Source organism: Sinocyclocheilus rhinocerous, unplaced genomic scaffold (assembly GCF_001515625.1).
Source record: "Sinocyclocheilus rhinocerous isolate Xijiao unplaced genomic scaffold, SAMN03320098_v1.1 scaffold2341, whole genome shotgun sequence".
Taxonomy (NCBI): Eukaryota; Metazoa; Chordata; class Actinopteri; order Cypriniformes; family Cyprinidae; genus Sinocyclocheilus; species Sinocyclocheilus rhinocerous.
Genome location: NW_015647626.1, coordinates 57,258 through 74,487, shown reverse-complemented (window position 1 = coordinate 74,487; position 17,230 = coordinate 57,258). Strand labels below are relative to the sequence as shown.

Genomic DNA, 17,230 nt, shown 5'->3' with positions numbered 1-17,230 from the left:
TGTCTACTCATGATGTGGAGGAGAGAGCGTTCAGTCCGAGCCGAGCGACAGAAAGATAGAGATGGCGGATAAAAAACAAAAGAGGAAAACGTCTGCGGAACAAAAGAAGGCTTAAGGCAAGAAGTAGGACCCGTGTAAATATCGGATCAGCTTTTCAGCGCTGGAGATAACTCAAGGAGCGGAAGGCCTGCGATCAGACGCCGAGTTTGCTTTGCTTCTTCTCGATAGGCGAGTAACACCGTGTCTGCGCCGCAACTGGAGCTATCAAAATAGGGGCGAGACCCTTTTGGGGTAGGGGCGTGTTTGTTTTGGTGATTTCAAATGTCAACATTGGCTACCAGAAATCGCTTACCCCACCTTTAAGGTGGCAAATATCTTCCCTTAAAAAAGAAAAAAAAAAAGATATATACACTGAACAAAATTATAAACGCAACACTTTTGTTTTTGCCCCCATTTTTCATGAGCTGAACTCAAAGATCTAAGACTTTTTCTATGTACACAAAAGGCCTATTTCTCTCAAATATTGTTCACAAATCTGTGTTAGTGAGCACTTCTCCTTTGCCGAGATAGTCCATCCACCTCACAGGTGTGGCATATCAAGATGCTGATTAGACAGCATGATTATTGCACAGGTGTGCCTTAGGCTGGCCTTTTATTGTGGCAAAAACAAAAGTGTTGCGTTTATAATTTTGTTTAGTGTATATAAATTGAATAAAATATTTAATAAAAACATTTATTTCTGTCACTGCTGTGAATGGACCACTGCACAGAATATAAAGAATGTAAAGAAAATATCAATATCATTTTAGTCGATATCGCACACCCCTACCACAAACATAAAGCTGGGAACAAGTATTCTGTAGTAAGATGATTCTGAACAGGAACACTGTTCTTTCAAGAGACTGAAATGATGCAATTTTGGATGCTAAATGGGAAGTGTCAGTACGTACCGGAAGACTCTACGGAGCTAGAGCTGCGTCCAGGTGGGGTGACAGCAATGTTCTTTGGAGGAAGTGGAGGCGGAGCTGAAAAGACAGATGAAAGGGCATGTTCGGAAAAAAGTACTACCTTACTGAATACCGCACAGTATAAATAGTTTACATTATGATTATTAAAATATCATACAGATGCTAACATCTATGTACAGTGTGCTTTAAAGTGCTGTTATTGCTAACTAAAACAAAAAAAATCTGTCGACTGAAATAAAGCGGAAATAAAAAACAAAATAAAAAAAACAAGCTAAACAGAAATTAGACATGTTGGCTCTAACTAACATAAGTTTAAGTACTAAAATTACAAACTGAAATAAAACTACAATAAAAATAAATGTGACTATTTGGAAGTATTTTTATAAAACAAAACTAATAAAAATGACAAAAGCACAAAAAAACGCCCTTATGTATTCCAATTTACATTGCTAATCAATTAATAAAATCAGTAATAATTGTAAATTAAAATGAATTCTTTTTGTGTGACCAGTTCAAAGCGCAAAGTGTTAATACATGTGATTTTTTCTTGGTTAATTTTGTAGATCTAGTCACACTCTGAAGTGAGCAGTGAAATGTGATGCTTTGTAGGATTCAGGCCCTTTCATAAGAAACTATTTTAGCATTTGCCACCATTGTGTGTTATATTGGCGCCTTCACTGGGGCAGTTCTGAAGCTTCAAACTGGCATTATCAAAAAACATTTTGGACATTTGACATGCAGTACCTCCAGTGGGCAGAGATCTGCTCAGAACACAGGAGGAGAGAGAAGTGGACCGACACCAGAGCTCCGGCTCAACCGGGAACACTGTCATTAAAATTCATGAAAGAAATACCCATCAATACAAACCTTATGAATCACAGTAATGCATGACACGGAAGAACAATTCTTTAAAGGGTTAGTTCACCCAAAAATGAAAATTCTGTCATTAATTACTCACCCTCATGTCGTTCTAAACCCGTAAGACCTTCGTTCATCTTCGGAACACAAATTAAGATATTTTTGATGAATTCTGAGAGCACTCTGACCCTCCCATAGACAGCAATGTAATTACCACAATCAAGGTCCAGAAGCGGAGAAGACGAATTGTTGAATAAAGTCGTTATTTTTGTTTTCTTTGCGTACAAAAAGTATTCTCGTAGCTTCATAAAATTACATTTGAACCCCTGATGTCACATGGATTATTTTACCGATCTCCTTGCTACGTTTCTGCACCTTGATTGTGGTAATTACATTGCTGTCAATGGGAGGGTCAGATAGCTCTCAGAATTCATCAAAAATATCTTTATTTGTGTTCCGAAGATGAACGGAGGTCTTACGAGTTTGGAAAGACATGAGTGAGTAATTACTGACAGAATTTTCATTTTTGGGTGAACTAACCCTTTAAATTACATTTCAATTAAATTTTTTCTAAAACTTCTCAAAATCACATTTTGACAAAGTAACTCATCAGTGTTCGGTTATTTAGGAATATTGTTTTACCTTCTGAGTTGTGTGCTTCAAAACTGGTCTCAAATGGCGAGCCGAAGAACACTGTTGTTTTTTCTCTTTTTATGAGACAGAAGGAAAATACAAGGTCAAGACATACCAAGAGTATACAGGCAATGAAATGTAGTAATGTAATTCAATTGAGAATGAGTAATTCAATAGTGAGCAGAAGCACAAACTGTTCCATGAGGGTTTGAGATGGTGTACTAACCTGGGCAGGTCTGAACCGGGTCCTGGAGTTGTCGTGGGTGTTGGAGTAGATCGTCGTGGTCTGGCAATCTCCTCACCTGGAATATGCAAAGTGAAAATGACCTCTATGATCTACAAACTGGAGTGATATGAATACACAGCAAGTCAATATTTCCAAATAAACACTCACTTGACAGGTTTCGTTTCATCTGGCACTGGAACAAAGGTCACAAAAGAAGATAATGCCAATAACAAAGACATTTCAAAGACCACAAATACTATAAAAGACTTATATTAACTGACATGATGGGATAGAAACCCTCTTTCTTTGACATTCGCACATGCATTACTATAAAGCATGTTCCAAAAATTAAACTCCTACATGACTACCGTTCAAATGTTTTTGAAAGACATCTCTTATGTTCATCAAGGCTGCATTTATTTGATCAAAAATACAGTAAAAAACTGTAATATTGTGAAATATTATTTCAATTCAAAGTAACTGCTTTCTATTTTAATATATTGTAAAATTTAATTTATTTCTGTGATGCAAAGTTGAATTTTCAGCATCATTACTCCAGTCTTCAGTGTCATATGATCCTTCAGAAATCATTCCATGCTGATTTTCTGCTCAAGAAACATTTATTATTATCAATGTTGAAAACAGTGGTTCTGGTTCATATTTTTATAGAAACTGCGATACATTTATCTTTACTGTCACTTTTGATCAAATTAAAGGATTAGTTCACTTCTGAATTAAAATTTCCTCATCATTTACTCACCCTCATGTCATCCAAGAGTTTACAAAGTGAACGTGCAAAGAAGGTCAAATGCCCTTTATAAAAAATGGTAAAACAGCGATGTAGGACGATTTAGAACGATTTTGAAGTTGGAGGAGAAAATGAGATGGGAGTTTTTCGATATACCCCAACTGTCATGAACCGGAATGCACAGTTCACGCAGAATTAGACAAGACGAGCGTTTGAAGTTAAGTATATAAATTGTAATTTTTTAAAATGACAGATCGTTTCATGGGACTGCACAGAGTACGCATGCGCATTGCAGAGCTACACAAAACAAGCGTTTGAGGTTAAAAAGTATATAAATTGTAATTTTTTAAGAAAATGAAAGATCGTTTCGCTAGATAAGACCCTTCTTCCTCGTCTGGGATCGTGTAGAACACTTTGAAACTGCACTGAAGCTGCAATTTGGAGCTTCCACCCAGTGAACCCCACTGAAGTCCAATATATAGAGAAAAACCCTGGAATGTTTTCCTCAAAAACCTTAATTTCTTTTCGACTGAACAAAGAAAGACATGAACATCTTGGATGACACGGGGGTGAGAAAATTATGAGGAAATTTTAATTCAGAAGTGAACTAATCCTTTAATGCATCCTTGCTTAAAGTAAGAAAAAAAAAATCATGTATAATTTGTTAAAACATGAAAGAGTCAAAAACAGTACAACTAATATTATAAAACTAAATTCTGAGAGATATCAGGCAGAGGGTATTATTTGGCACCTGGACATTGATTTCCATTAGTTCCATTTATCACAACTGATGAGTGACAAACATCCTCAGCTAATGGAAAACAGAGTCCAGGTGCCAACGCTGGAACATTAAAGGGGTCATATGATGCGATTTCAAAATACACAAAATAATGTTCTTTTTAGCAGCATCATATGACCCCTTTAACATCTAACATGCTGAAGCTGCAGATGATATCAAGAATCGAATGATTCACTCATACTGATCCATGAGGGTATCAAGCTGTCAGTACAGCAGTAACACAGCATGAAGCATCATCACAATTAAAGGTTTAGCCAAACAAAGGCTCTAGCCCTACTGTGCATGCGATAGCAGCGTCAGACCTCTGTATCACACACAATACATTTTTGTAGTAGTTTTTGACATTTACAAAATCCACACTTACTGGACTTCGCCTCTGAGATCAGCAAAAAAGGAGAAAGAACAGACCTGGTCAGAGAGCGAGTGACAGATCAGACAGATATTAACAAAAAATAAATAAATACAAATAAATGATTGTCTGTGATGGATCTTTCCTCACCTACGGCACACAGACCAAACCTACGGCACACAGACCAAACCAACCACACATGAAACTTGACAACACATTCTCTAATTGTTTAGTTGTGTTTACTTTCTTAATGTCTAGACTGGCAAACTAAGGCTACTAAATTTATGTGATATTAAAAAGTTAAATAAAAACGGAGATGTGGAAGCACACTTCTGCATTATACATGATGCATAAATGCATTATAAATGTGTAACTCAAAGAGTACAACAGGGCAATAGCAATAGCATGGTTATGGGTTTGTATAAATTTAATGCAATATACTGTAAGCTGCTTTGGATAAATGTGTCTGCAAAATCCATGAATGTAAATGTACATAAAGCCAGTACTTCAAATAACATAAATAAGTTCTGTTTAAAAAAACATTTATGATTGACGCATATCTCTCTCAGTATTTATTCAAACATAGCTGTAGCGATAATGTACCAATATTAAAGTTCTGACTGATACTGTTAAGACGAGATTATTTTCACGTTATGGCCAATAACCAATATTCAATACTATTTTGTCTAAATATCTTTAAAATAAATAAATAAAAATAATAGTACAATTGTACAAGGCATCAGAGAATAAAACTGTATGAAAAAAATATAATACACTATCATTCAAAATTTTGGGCTCAGTAAAATTGTTTTGATAATATTTTTATTCAGCAATGATGCATTAAATTGATCAAACGTGACTGTAAAATCCTTTTATAATGTTAGACAAATAAAAGATAAAAAATGCATCACGGATTCCATAAAAAATTAAGCAACACAACTGTTTCCACAATTATAATAATAAGAAATGTTTCTTGAACAGCAAATCAGCATATTACAATGATTTCTGAAGGATCATGTAAATTTAGCTTTGCCATCACAGGAATAAATTACATTTTAAAATACATAAAAATAGAAAACAGATATTTTACATTTTAATAAAATGTCATAATAATATAATAAAAATACAATTAAAATCGGTATTACTTTTCACTCTATTTTTGATCACATGAATTTCTTTTAAAACCATGAAAAAATCTTACCGACCCAAACTTTTGAACAGTACTGTATATATGTGTGTGAAAAACAGATGTTAGCATTAGATGAGGGCAAATATATTTTAAATGTACAAGTAGTGGATATAAATATGCACAATTATATATCCAATATCGACCGACACCAATAAAACATTTTAAATATATAAATAATAAAAAAATTATCACTGATAGTTTGTTTAAGCATTTCAGATTCACTTTAAGCGTTGCTGATGATTAAAATCAATCTGACTGAATTTCCATTTGTTCTAGTAATCACCTTAAAGTGCCCCTATTATGTCAATTTTAAGGTTCCTAATATTGTTTTAAGCGTCTCCTGCAATTGGTTTACATGCATGCAAGGTCAAAAAATGCTTTCATTTTCTCAAAATATGCATTTAATTTCACCTCATTTTCCAACGATTCGTTCGAAGCAGTTCTAAGCTTCAGTCTCTCTAAACCCCTCCTTTCCGTGAGCCTACTCTGCTCTGATTGGTCAGATGGCCCAGTCTGTTGTGATTGGTCTACCGCGTACAGCGCGTGTCGGAAACCATACGCCCATTGCACATAGGTGGGCATTATGCAAATGTATTACCCCGTGTCGTGTAGCCGTCATGGAAGTGGGATTCGAATTCCTGACGACTCGTTTAGGCTGTTCAGAGTCGATTCTTTATTTTGGGAGACAGTAACTTTATTTATCGTGCACTTTCGGCTTTACAAATTTGCTGATTGTTTACATTCACATACAGCTACATTACACACTGCATGAAAGGCAATATACGAAATGGCACGATAGGGGCACTTTAAATGGATCTGCCATTTGTTGTTACGATCCAAAGAGCTAAGACACGTAAACTAAGGCAAAACCATGAATGTGACAGATATTATACAATTCTAACTACATCTTTAATGGTCTAAGGAAGTATAAAAACACTTGCTTACCGGACTCTTTCTCTGTGTGAGGAAACAAACAGAAGAAAAGAGGAAATCATCTCAGTATTTTAATGTGAATATTACTATGGGACATCAACACTGTAAAGTAGGGCTGGGCAAAAAAAAATATCGATTTTCCGATTAATCGTGGTTCTTAATTTCTTTTTATTAATTCACCATTTGTAAACTGATGTTTACTGTTCATTTTTTAGAAATATCAATAGCATTTGTATTAAAACTATATTCACTGAATGTAATAAAATAATAATAATCGAGAATCGGATCGAATCGAATCGAGAGCTTGCGAATCGAAATCGAATCGAATCAGGACATCTGAATCGATACCCAGCCCTACTGTAAAGCATAACTGCGAGACTAACCAGAGGAGAAGGAGAGATCGCCAGTGTCCCCACTGAGGCCTTCAGCTCATCCATAGTAGACACTGTGCAGCTTCCACTGTTTGATGTCAACGGCTTGATCTTGATCTTGAATTTCTTCCCATGCTCCTCCTCTCCCTCTGACTCACTGGAGGAGAATAACATCTTGACTTTTGGAGCTGGTGAGTCTTGTTAAAGAAATTCGTTTCACAAGGAGGAGTACATGGCTAAATACTACACTAAAGGCCCTTCAAATGACTCGTCCCATCTCCATAGTTTTTAGTCTTTTTTAACAAATGAAATGTCAGAAAAGATAAGAAACAGTACAGAGCAATATGCAAGCATAGACTGGATATCTCCCCCTTGTTCTCCAGGTTTAACGCTGTAACCCTCATCATCCACATCCGGAGAGTTCTGTTACAGAACAGACAAACATATGGGGCATTACATTCACAGGAACTGTAAAAACAGTAGGAAAAATGAGCATTCAGAGAGATTTACTTACATATCGATCCCAGTCAATCTCACCGTAGTATCCATTAGGTGCACCATTGGCTTTTTTCTGAGAATGAAACATGTGGGACGAGACATTGTAAGAACAAAAACTATGATATATTATTTCACAACAAAGCCTTCACTGACGTGGATTATGCTGTACTCACAGATTTGTCTTTGTCTGGTGATCCACTGAAAGAAATGAAAGCAATTGTTCAGATTTCAGGCATAAGACTGAATGATAAGTATACAATAAGTATACACAACATACTTCAAAATGGGCATAAAGATAATATAATGTGACTATGTGACCCCTTACCAAGTTTACTATATGCATAATGAATATACATGCAAAACATGTATATGCATATATACATGCATGATGAATATACATTTTTGTGCTTATGCCAAGCTTGAAAATATGCTGTTGTGTAGAAACACTCTTGGTCCAAATAAGCTGCAAAGTGGACCAGACTTTATATTAACAGTTAAAGACTGGCTCTTCTACTACTGCATATTTGACAAAATTACTCCAAGTCAAGTCTTAGCAATGCATAATCATTATAGCAAGCACAATTCACTCAAATCACAATAAACTAGGTTGTGCCAAGGCAGCCATTTCTACACATGCACCAGTGAGCAAATCAGAAAATCCTTTAGAGATCTGTGTTAGAGCTGATGTCCACGGTCACATCACAGACTGTTCTTACTCACGTGGAGTCACTGTCCTTTTCTTTCTTCCGTATCCCGAAGGCCTTTCGGGTACGCTTTTTCAGTCCTGTTAAAAGTCATGTTTGTCATCAGGAACAAAATACTACACAGTTCCTCTATAGTGCAACGGCAGTAGCAAGTCTCGGTACTTGCTCTGCCGCAGCAGCAGCAGCAGAGTAGCAGATCCAAGACCAAATGCATTAACATTGTCATGTATATTACCATGCCAGTTGTCATGACAGAAATAAAGGTCGGGGTCGGTACGAATTTTTTTTTTTTTTTTTGAAAGAAGAGCTAACCAAGGCAGTTAAATGGTAATACTGTGAAATATTTTACATTCATGCATTTTTAAAATAACTGTTATAACCAATTATACAAGAATTTGCAAAATGCAGTTGCAAAATGTTTTTAGATAATGTAAATATCACACTGCTGCCACTGCATGTCATCAACTACCCAAACACAAAGCAATAGGTTAAACAGTAGACAGCAAAATTCACTAGCATCTGAAAAAACAAACTTAGAATTCAGTTACCAGGGGAGTGACATTTCCCATAAATATTTCAACATCTGCAACTAAAAAATGCAAAACATTTTTTTCCCCAAGACCTCATTCTAAGTGCACTGAATTAAATGCTGATTTTTTAAAATATATGTATATATATTTGCATCAAGGCAGCATTACTCTACACTGGGATTCAAAGCACATGTTCAACCTGGATGACCAAATCTGCGATGAGGCCATGCAGTCATTTTATGCAAGATCTAATGCTTATTTTTCAATATTTTCTCTATCTTCTAGTTTACTTTTATGCAGAAACAAGAGCCCCTAAGAACTGGCACCATGGTCGATATTAACAGATAAGGCACAAGAATTTATAGCCTGGAGATCTTGGCATACGGGACCGCTTGAGGGGCTCAGTGCCAGTATAAAAGCCTTTAGTTGTGTGGGTTCACCCATCATGCCTCTAGTCTAAAAGACCTCTAGGGAAAAGCTGACATTTCCTTCTCCGCTTGGTTAAACGCAAAGCAATTAAGCCGAGTTACTACAAAACAAATATGAGGAGATGAAACTGCGTGCAGCTTGCTCACTACCTTAAACAAATGAATCTAAAATGCCACTTGATAAGGACAGTTTTGTAAGATTGGATTCAAGGAATAGTTCACCCACTAACATAATGTCATTACACACCCTTGTGTCATTCAAATCAAAACTATTACTTTTTTCTTCCGTAGAACACAAAAGGAGAAATTTTGAGGAATGTACTGGCTGCTCCTTCCGATTATTGATTGCACTGACAATCAATGTGGACTGGAGATTTCAAGCTTCACAAAAGGACACAAACACATCATAATGGTGGTCCATACTACACTACATTCAAAATTTGTGGACAAACAGGCATTTCTAACCAATATGAACCTGATCACCAGTGAACTCGGTTTTATTTAAACTTGCTTATCTAAAAAAAAAAAAAACTGATTCAGACTGGTTTTGAGAACGGTATCAACTATTTCATTCAAGATCCTACGATGGTGTTTAACAAAACCTTAAAACCATAAATAAAATCATTCAAAAGATCCTACTTTTTTTGTTGTTGAAAGAAGTCACTTTGCTCACCAAGTCTACATTTATTTGAATACAGTAAAAACAGTAACATTATGAAATATTAAAGTTTAAAAGAACTGATTTTGCTGAATTTTCAGCATTATTACTCCAGTCTTCACAGTGTCACAAGATCCTTTAGAAATAATTTCTAATATGCTAATTTGATGCTCAAGAAACATTTATTATTATTATCAATGTTGAAAACAGTTCTATTCTTCAGAATTTCCTACAATTTTCCAGGAAAAAATAAAAAATAAAAATCACAGGTTTGGAACTACACGAGAATGAATAGATGATGACAAAATGTACATTTTTGGGTGATCTATCCCTTTAAACTAGAGGAAATAAATCAATGCATGAAGTGACCTGTAAGATCGTGAGGGTGGGACTGTGGACCACAGAGCAAGGCACACACGCATCCCGATGGCATGGCAGATTTATTTTGTGCACATGTGTAAATCTGGCCCACAGAAAACCCTAAATTTAAATGTGCCATCATGATGTTTGTGTGTGTCACGGTGCAAACACACATGCCCACTGGCCATACAACGTGAGACACATAATCCTTCACCTCTTTCAAGGAGACAGACACCAAAACAAGCATGTGCTGCATTCGGATGTCATGTACAGTACAGCCGGCTAGGGAATATTAGCACGCTAATAAATAATATCAACGGACAAGCGATTAATTTAAGGGCCCAAAGTGGATTTTTTGTTACCTTGCATCATGGTTGCAGCACTTCATTCCTCGGTTTCACGCGAACAAACAAACTGACATGAGATATAGCAGTGATCCGGTAACCGGTCGTTAAAGGAAAGGCTCATACTGTCCAGCCCCTCACGTCCTCGCCTCTCGGGTTTCCCGGTAACCGGTGGATTAGGCCCCGGGCACCGCCGCATCAGCAGCATCCACACACGCCATCATCACAGAGGGGATGCTGAGGACAGCCGAAGAACGGAGAATGTGAGAGAGAGAGTGTGGGAGGGTCGCGTAATTACGAACCGTACTATGGCGGAGGCTTTACTCATGAATATTAATAAGGTCATGTCGACGTAGGTTGGTAACCTTCCAAGACCGTCCAGTCAGGTAACGAATTCATATTCATGAGCCGATTCGTTGGTTCGAAGATTCACTAGCGTTCTACGCCACTTTGTCAGCAAATCAGGTAGGTCTGCGTCACGTTGCGTAATTAATATTCATGACTAAACCATGCCGTAGTAGGGCTCGTACATTCATTCACAAGAGGGATAAGAGCAGGCCCGGTACTAGGCTCGCTGGACTGGGGGGGGCAATCAGAAATTGTGGTAGGGCAGCACTTTCTAGGGTAATATATTCATAGTTTACTTTTATTTACTAAATTTTCAGTCTTGCATTTTGTGTCTGTGTGAGTGCAGAAATGTTAAATATATGTTAAATATGTGTTTATGCTGCGTTCATGTCCTCCTGGGACGTTCGTACTTTTACGAGCTGACAAGTCGTAATTACGAGTCAGGTGCGTTCAAGTCAGTTTAGTCGGCACAAGATGGCGGTGTACCTTCTTTTAATAAATTACAAGAAAATACAACAGGGTCTGTTAACTCTGCTTATAGAAAATGAAGAGCAAAGAATTCGCATCAGGTGTGTTTTGCGTTTTTAATATTTTTTTTTAGACTAGGATCCCAGTATAACTGATTTTCAGCATCAACAAATGCTAAAATACAGAGATTAAAAAAAGCTGTTAGCTAAATGCAACATGCAACAAGGCAAATCAAAAGATTTTTCACCTATAGGTGCAAAAATTATAGCATTTTGTACTTGGATTTCATTAACTAGCTGCGTAACAACATGACCCATTTAAGTTTATAGGACAACTAAACTATCAATTTAAACAAAAATTTACCGTCAACTAGACGTTGCAGCCATCGATTCCGCCATGTTTCTCATTGACACGCCCCCAACTCGGAAACTCAGGGCTTAAAGAAAATTTCGAGTTTCCCACTCGTAATAATGACTTTGTGGTGGCGTTCATGTGCGTTCAACTCCTAAACACGATCTATCCGACATGACTTGAACGCACCAGTAGACAATATTAAGTGAATCAAGTGAATCACACCCACTGCTCCGGCTTTGTGTTCACTGCTGTGTGTGTGCACTTTGGATGGGATGGGGGGGGCCCCCCCCCCCCCCTAGCCCCCCCCAGACCCGGCCCTGGATAAGAGGGGAACGGACTCTGGCCTGATCCTGAGAACGATATTCATTTGATGAAGTGCTGGTGGACCAAATCTGAGGCCACTAGTGAAAATAGTAAAGTTGAGCATTTTTCTCAATTTTTCTAGATTTTATTTTCTAATTATATTTTCAATATAACAGTTTGGATACATGAATATTATTTATTCATTCACCTTATACTGTGAAAAGTACTGTAGGCTACTTTGATGTCATAATCTTCGAAATGTTTTGCTGAAAATTTACTCGCCTTTAGGCCATCCAAGATGTAGATGAGTTTGTTTCTTCATTGGAACAGATTTGGAGAAATTTTGCATTATGTCCAAGTGGCAACCTTCCGGTCTCTCTCGTGAAGCCAACACGGAAGTGACTAAAACTGCAATTCATCGACTGGCCGCTAGAGGCTGGCTCCAAAAGGGAGTCAGTCCCATTGACTCCCCATGTTAAAATGCCCAATTTTACAGCAGAAAAAAAGTTTACAGCCTGGTACAAAAAATGATTTTGGTCTATAGCTAATTTTGCCCTTCATGACAACTGTGAGGGGGGTGAATTTTTTTTATAACTCATCCGTTTAAATTATATTAAGCCTTAAAGTTCTGCATTCAGTAACAGCTGGATTGCCGCTGCTGTCACCGGCGTCGAGCTAGGTGGGCGTGGTTTCAGCAACCAGCTCCCGCCTCTTTGCCAATTTTCGATTATCCGGGAGTGACTCGCGGTGACGCGCTGCCAAGAGGGCGACGGTTGTCTCCGCCCACTTTGAGCTTCAAAACCGCTCTTCAGAAACCTACGGGTGACGTCACGGACACTACGTCCATGTTTTTATACAGTCTATGATTATGCTACTTGCTCACCAGCGGATCCTCTGCAGTGAATGGGTGCCGTCAGAATGAGAGTAAAAACTGCTGATGAAAACATCACAAAAATCCATAAGTAAACTACACGACTCCAGTCCATCAATTAACATTTTTTAAAAGTGAAACACTGCATGTTTGTAAGAAACAAATCCATAATTAGTACATTTTAATTTTAAACTGTTGCTTCTGGCCAAAATACGAGTCCATAATCCATAATAATGCTTCCTCCAGTGAAAAAGTCCATCCCTCTCACATCAAAATCCACCATTTTAGTCAGAAGCAACATTTTGAAGTTAAAAAATGCCTTGATTAATTTTCTTACAAACACGCAGCTTTTCGCTTCTCAAGACATTAAGTGATGGACTGGAGTGGTGTGGATTACTTGTGGATTATTGTGATGTTTTTATCAGCTGTTTTGACTCTCTGACGGCACCCATTCACTACAGAGGATCCATTGGTGAGCAAGTGATGTAATGCTACATTTCTCCAAATCCGTTATGATGAAGAAACAAACCCATCTACATCTTGGATGGCCTGACAGTGAGTACATTTTCAGCAATTTTTTTTTTTTTTTAACTATTCCTTTAATGTCAGTGAATCTGTGATTCCCCCAAATCTGTGAATCTGTGATTTTAAAAAGTAAAGTGTCAAATATAAAGGCCTAAAATTTAAATGTATTTTATTGAATTAAAAGTTTCAGCCCCTTAAATGATCGTTCAGACACAGCATTTTGGTGCACATGATGTACACTGTCTGTCATGCATTACTAAAGCTGTTTTGCAACAGAGGTACCATATATAGCCACAAGGGGTCAGCAGCCAAACTGATTTTCAGATTGTGAATAAACACTGTAAAATAGGGCCAATGAAATCTAGAAATCTTGTCAACAACTACTGGAATCTCTCATCTGAGATGTGTCATTTCACAGAAGTTACACCAACAACAGCACCAACACCAGAGTAGGTTAGTTAACAGGAATAAACACAGACACACTATTTATTTCAGATTGCAGAGAAAATGTAAAGAATGTGTGTAATTTACAGTCAACCATTTATTGTACACCCAGCTTTTTTTTAAAGGGGTCATATGATGCAATTTCATTTTTTCCTTTCTCTTGTGTGGAGTGTTACAAGCTCTTGGTGCATAAAGAAGATCTGTAAAGTTGCAAAGACTAAAGTCTCAAATCCAAAGAGATATTCTTTATAAAAGTTAAGAGTCACGCGTTTCAAAAAGGCGGGGCATAGAGGAGAAACAATGTACAGTATGTGGAAAATAATGTGTTTTTTTTTACTTTAAACCGCATAAACACATTTCATTACACCAAATACACAAAATAATGTTCTTTTTAGCAGCATCATATGACCCCTTTAAAATCAAGATTAAATGCCATTGAAATTCTACATTTTACAGAAAATAATAACCTTAAAAACTAACCTTACAAAATAAATAAATATTAATATGCAGTTCACATTACTGGAAAAAGTTTTATTAAATTAGGGAATGCATTAAACTCACAATAGGTATTTGTACAAAAAGTTTTGTAATACGTTCAGCATTGTAGTACAGTCTAATGTGTAAGACGTCATTTATTTTCTGTTTGCAGATTGTTTGACGTTCTGTTTGTGGTGCTGGATGAGAGAAAAGATTAGATGTGGTCAACAGATTACCTTCCAAAGCGACTGATTTACTAGAACGGCCAAACTACTCTGTGCATACATATGCACTGTACAAATAGTCAGATCTGCCACGTTCAAAAGACATGAAATAATTTCTACAGTATGTAAAAGAAGGCTTTGTTTCATTAACAGCACATCTGAGCTTCTCTTAACTCTATATTGTTCTTTTATGCCAATAGAGCATCATTTCACAAATACTCAACAAAAAAGTTTATGTCTGTCTGAAATAGATACATTTAATTACATTTTAAATACTTTTTATGTAAATGTTTTAATATTTTCTATATTAAAAACAAAAATGTATTTATTTACTTATTTATTTATTAAAATGTTTGCTTGTTTTTGAAATACTGAAAAAAAAAAAAAAAAATATATATATATATATATAAAGTATATATACAGTGTGGTGGCATATGCCTGACCTTATTCAAACTGCCTTCCTCTCTGTCCACAATCTCATTGTTTTATTCTCCTTGAATGAATTGTGTGAAAGCATAATCAGATATGCAACCTGGCCCTCATCTTGAGTGCGTGATAAACGGTCGTGATATCAGGAAATTCATCCTTTTCTGTGAAAGGAAAGTGATCAGACTTGTTTTCGCCTTGATCACTTCCTCCTCTGGAACCGAGGGCCCTTAGAAAACCTTCCAGTGGCTCACATGTATTGAGTTTGTGACCTATGTACTCTGGGTGTTTCTCTGAGTTGTTTCTGGGTGGTGGCAGATGTCACGTCTGCATGATCTGTACTCTGATACATGGTGAATGAGTGCACTGATTCGTTCTGTTTTTGGTGTTTTGTTGTTATGTCTGTGCAAACAGGGGAAATAACTAACAAGTGATACGTAACTGAAAAGTTGGTTTAAATGCCTTATGCACCAAGAGCTTGTAACACTCCAAAGAGAAAGGAAAAACTGAAATCGCATCATATGACCCCTTTAATGTAATAGTGTGCCATTAGTGTGCCTTAATCCCTTGAATTTCGTTTAGTTTTAAGGGCAAATCCACTTTTGATACTTTTGTTCCAAGGAGTTTTTAAGCCACTGCTAGTTTTGAATGAACACATATTAACAAAAATCCAAAATACATAAACAATTATATATTAACAGTGCCTGATAGCTCAAACATCGTATCTCACAGCCAGGTGGAAAACACTTATCTGAATTAACTACTTTAGCAAAATTGCCTGATTGCATAATTATATGTGGTTGGCACACTGTTACATAACACATATGGTTTGTAGTATGTGCAGGACTGTTAACATGAAAAATAAAATTCTAGGCTGTCTTGACCCTAGAGTATGCATAAGAAATACAGCAACAATTACAGACCAAAACATTTTCATTTATTTCTCCGTTTAATCTCTTTTTTTGGACAAATAGGAAATGTGCAACTCAACTTTAACAGAGGTTTAATACTAAAAAATGATAGTATATAATAGTAATAAATATAATAATAATAGAGATTACAGTGATTCCACCAGTGAAATCACAGTTGTTCTAGAGTGTGCATGTTCATCAATGGCTTCACAATGACAAATATGAGTAAAAAAGGCAAAAGTTTTGCAGGTACAGCTTTATATCGTAACCATAATTTCGACTTGGGTCAAGCTTCTGTGAATAATAGTCCTCCATTATTAAATGCATTAACACAAATGGTAAGCAAAAGTGCATATTGTTACACATATTGTGCACGTTCGCCACATCCCGTTCCTGACCAGTGAGAACATACATCAGGAGGAACCACATTGTTTGACATCAGTGATTGTGTAATTGAGGTTTATTGTTGACTTTCTTCTGTGAATTTTAAAAGCTTAGATTCTAAGAAATGAAACGCATAAAGAGAAATGAATAGGGCTTTAAGTTTCAATTTTTTATATTAAATCTGAAGTCTCTTTTGACATAAATGTATCTTAATGACATTTACAGACTCAGAGGTCATTTTTAAATAGTATATAAAAACAATTAGTTATAAATTGGTTTAATATCACTATTGAGTGTTGGGATGTTTGTTTCTCATATTAAAAGTGGTTAAAAGAAATAATCTGGGTTTAATAGTGCAGCTTGATCGACAGCATCACAGATACAATGAGGGACTTATAATAGCAGCTCCTTACTGTACTTATAATGGCTCTTACAATGGAAGTACAAAAAAAACCTAAAATTATTTTCTGTGGTAATCAACACAATCATCACAGATGTGACTGTGGAGCACAAAAGCAGTCTTAAAGGGATAGTTCACCCAAAAATGAAAATTTGATGTTTATCTGCTTACCCCCAGGGCATCAAAGATGTAGGTGACTTTGTTTCTTCAGTAGAACACAAATGATGATTTTTAACTCCAACCGTTGCAGTCTTATCAGTCGTATAATGCATGGCAATGGCAACAAAATCTATGAGAGTAAAAAAAACATGCACAGACAAATCCAAATTAAACCCTGCGGCTCGTGACGACACATTGATGTCCTAAGACACGAAACGATCGGTTTGTGCGAGAAACCGAACAGTATTTATATCATTTTTTACCTCTAATACACCACTATATCCAACTTCCTTGAGCGCGCGCACGGCATCCGATGCATGAGGTGTGTACGCGCTCTGGC

The 17,230-nt window shown here is 36.6% G+C and overlaps 1 protein-coding gene across 4 annotated transcripts in view; it reads right to left on the bottom strand.

Annotated features, from left to right (window-relative positions):
- LOC107709351 (SH3-containing GRB2-like protein 3-interacting protein 1) overlaps positions 1-10,949 on the bottom strand; it is a 32,374-nt gene extending 21,425 nt beyond the window's left edge. For 2 of the 4 annotated variants that reach the window (XM_016513803.1, XM_016513802.1), the window contains exons 1-13: positions 10,615-10,949; positions 8,293-8,356; positions 7,746-7,770; positions 7,589-7,645; positions 7,440-7,497; positions 7,087-7,265; positions 6,716-6,727; positions 4,597-4,608; positions 2,854-2,878; positions 2,686-2,761; positions 2,469-2,533; positions 1,713-1,793; positions 951-1,025 (exon numbers count right to left, since the gene is read on the bottom strand). In XM_016513803.1, the coding sequence (XP_016369289.1) occupies positions 951-1,025; positions 1,713-1,793; positions 2,469-2,533; positions 2,686-2,761; positions 2,854-2,878; positions 4,597-4,608; positions 6,716-6,727; positions 7,087-7,265; positions 7,440-7,497; positions 7,589-7,645; positions 7,746-7,770; positions 8,293-8,356; positions 10,615-10,624 (739 nt within the window). In that variant the 5' untranslated portion in view covers positions 10,625-10,949. The remainder of the gene's footprint in view (positions 1-950; positions 1,026-1,712; positions 1,794-2,468; positions 2,534-2,685; positions 2,762-2,853; positions 2,879-4,596; positions 4,609-6,715; positions 6,728-7,086; positions 7,266-7,439; positions 7,498-7,588; positions 7,646-7,745; positions 7,771-8,292; positions 8,357-10,614) is intronic. The other 2 variants (XM_016513805.1, XM_016513804.1) reach the window with 2 other exon arrangements.
- Between the last annotated feature and the right edge of the window lie 6,281 nt (positions 10,950-17,230).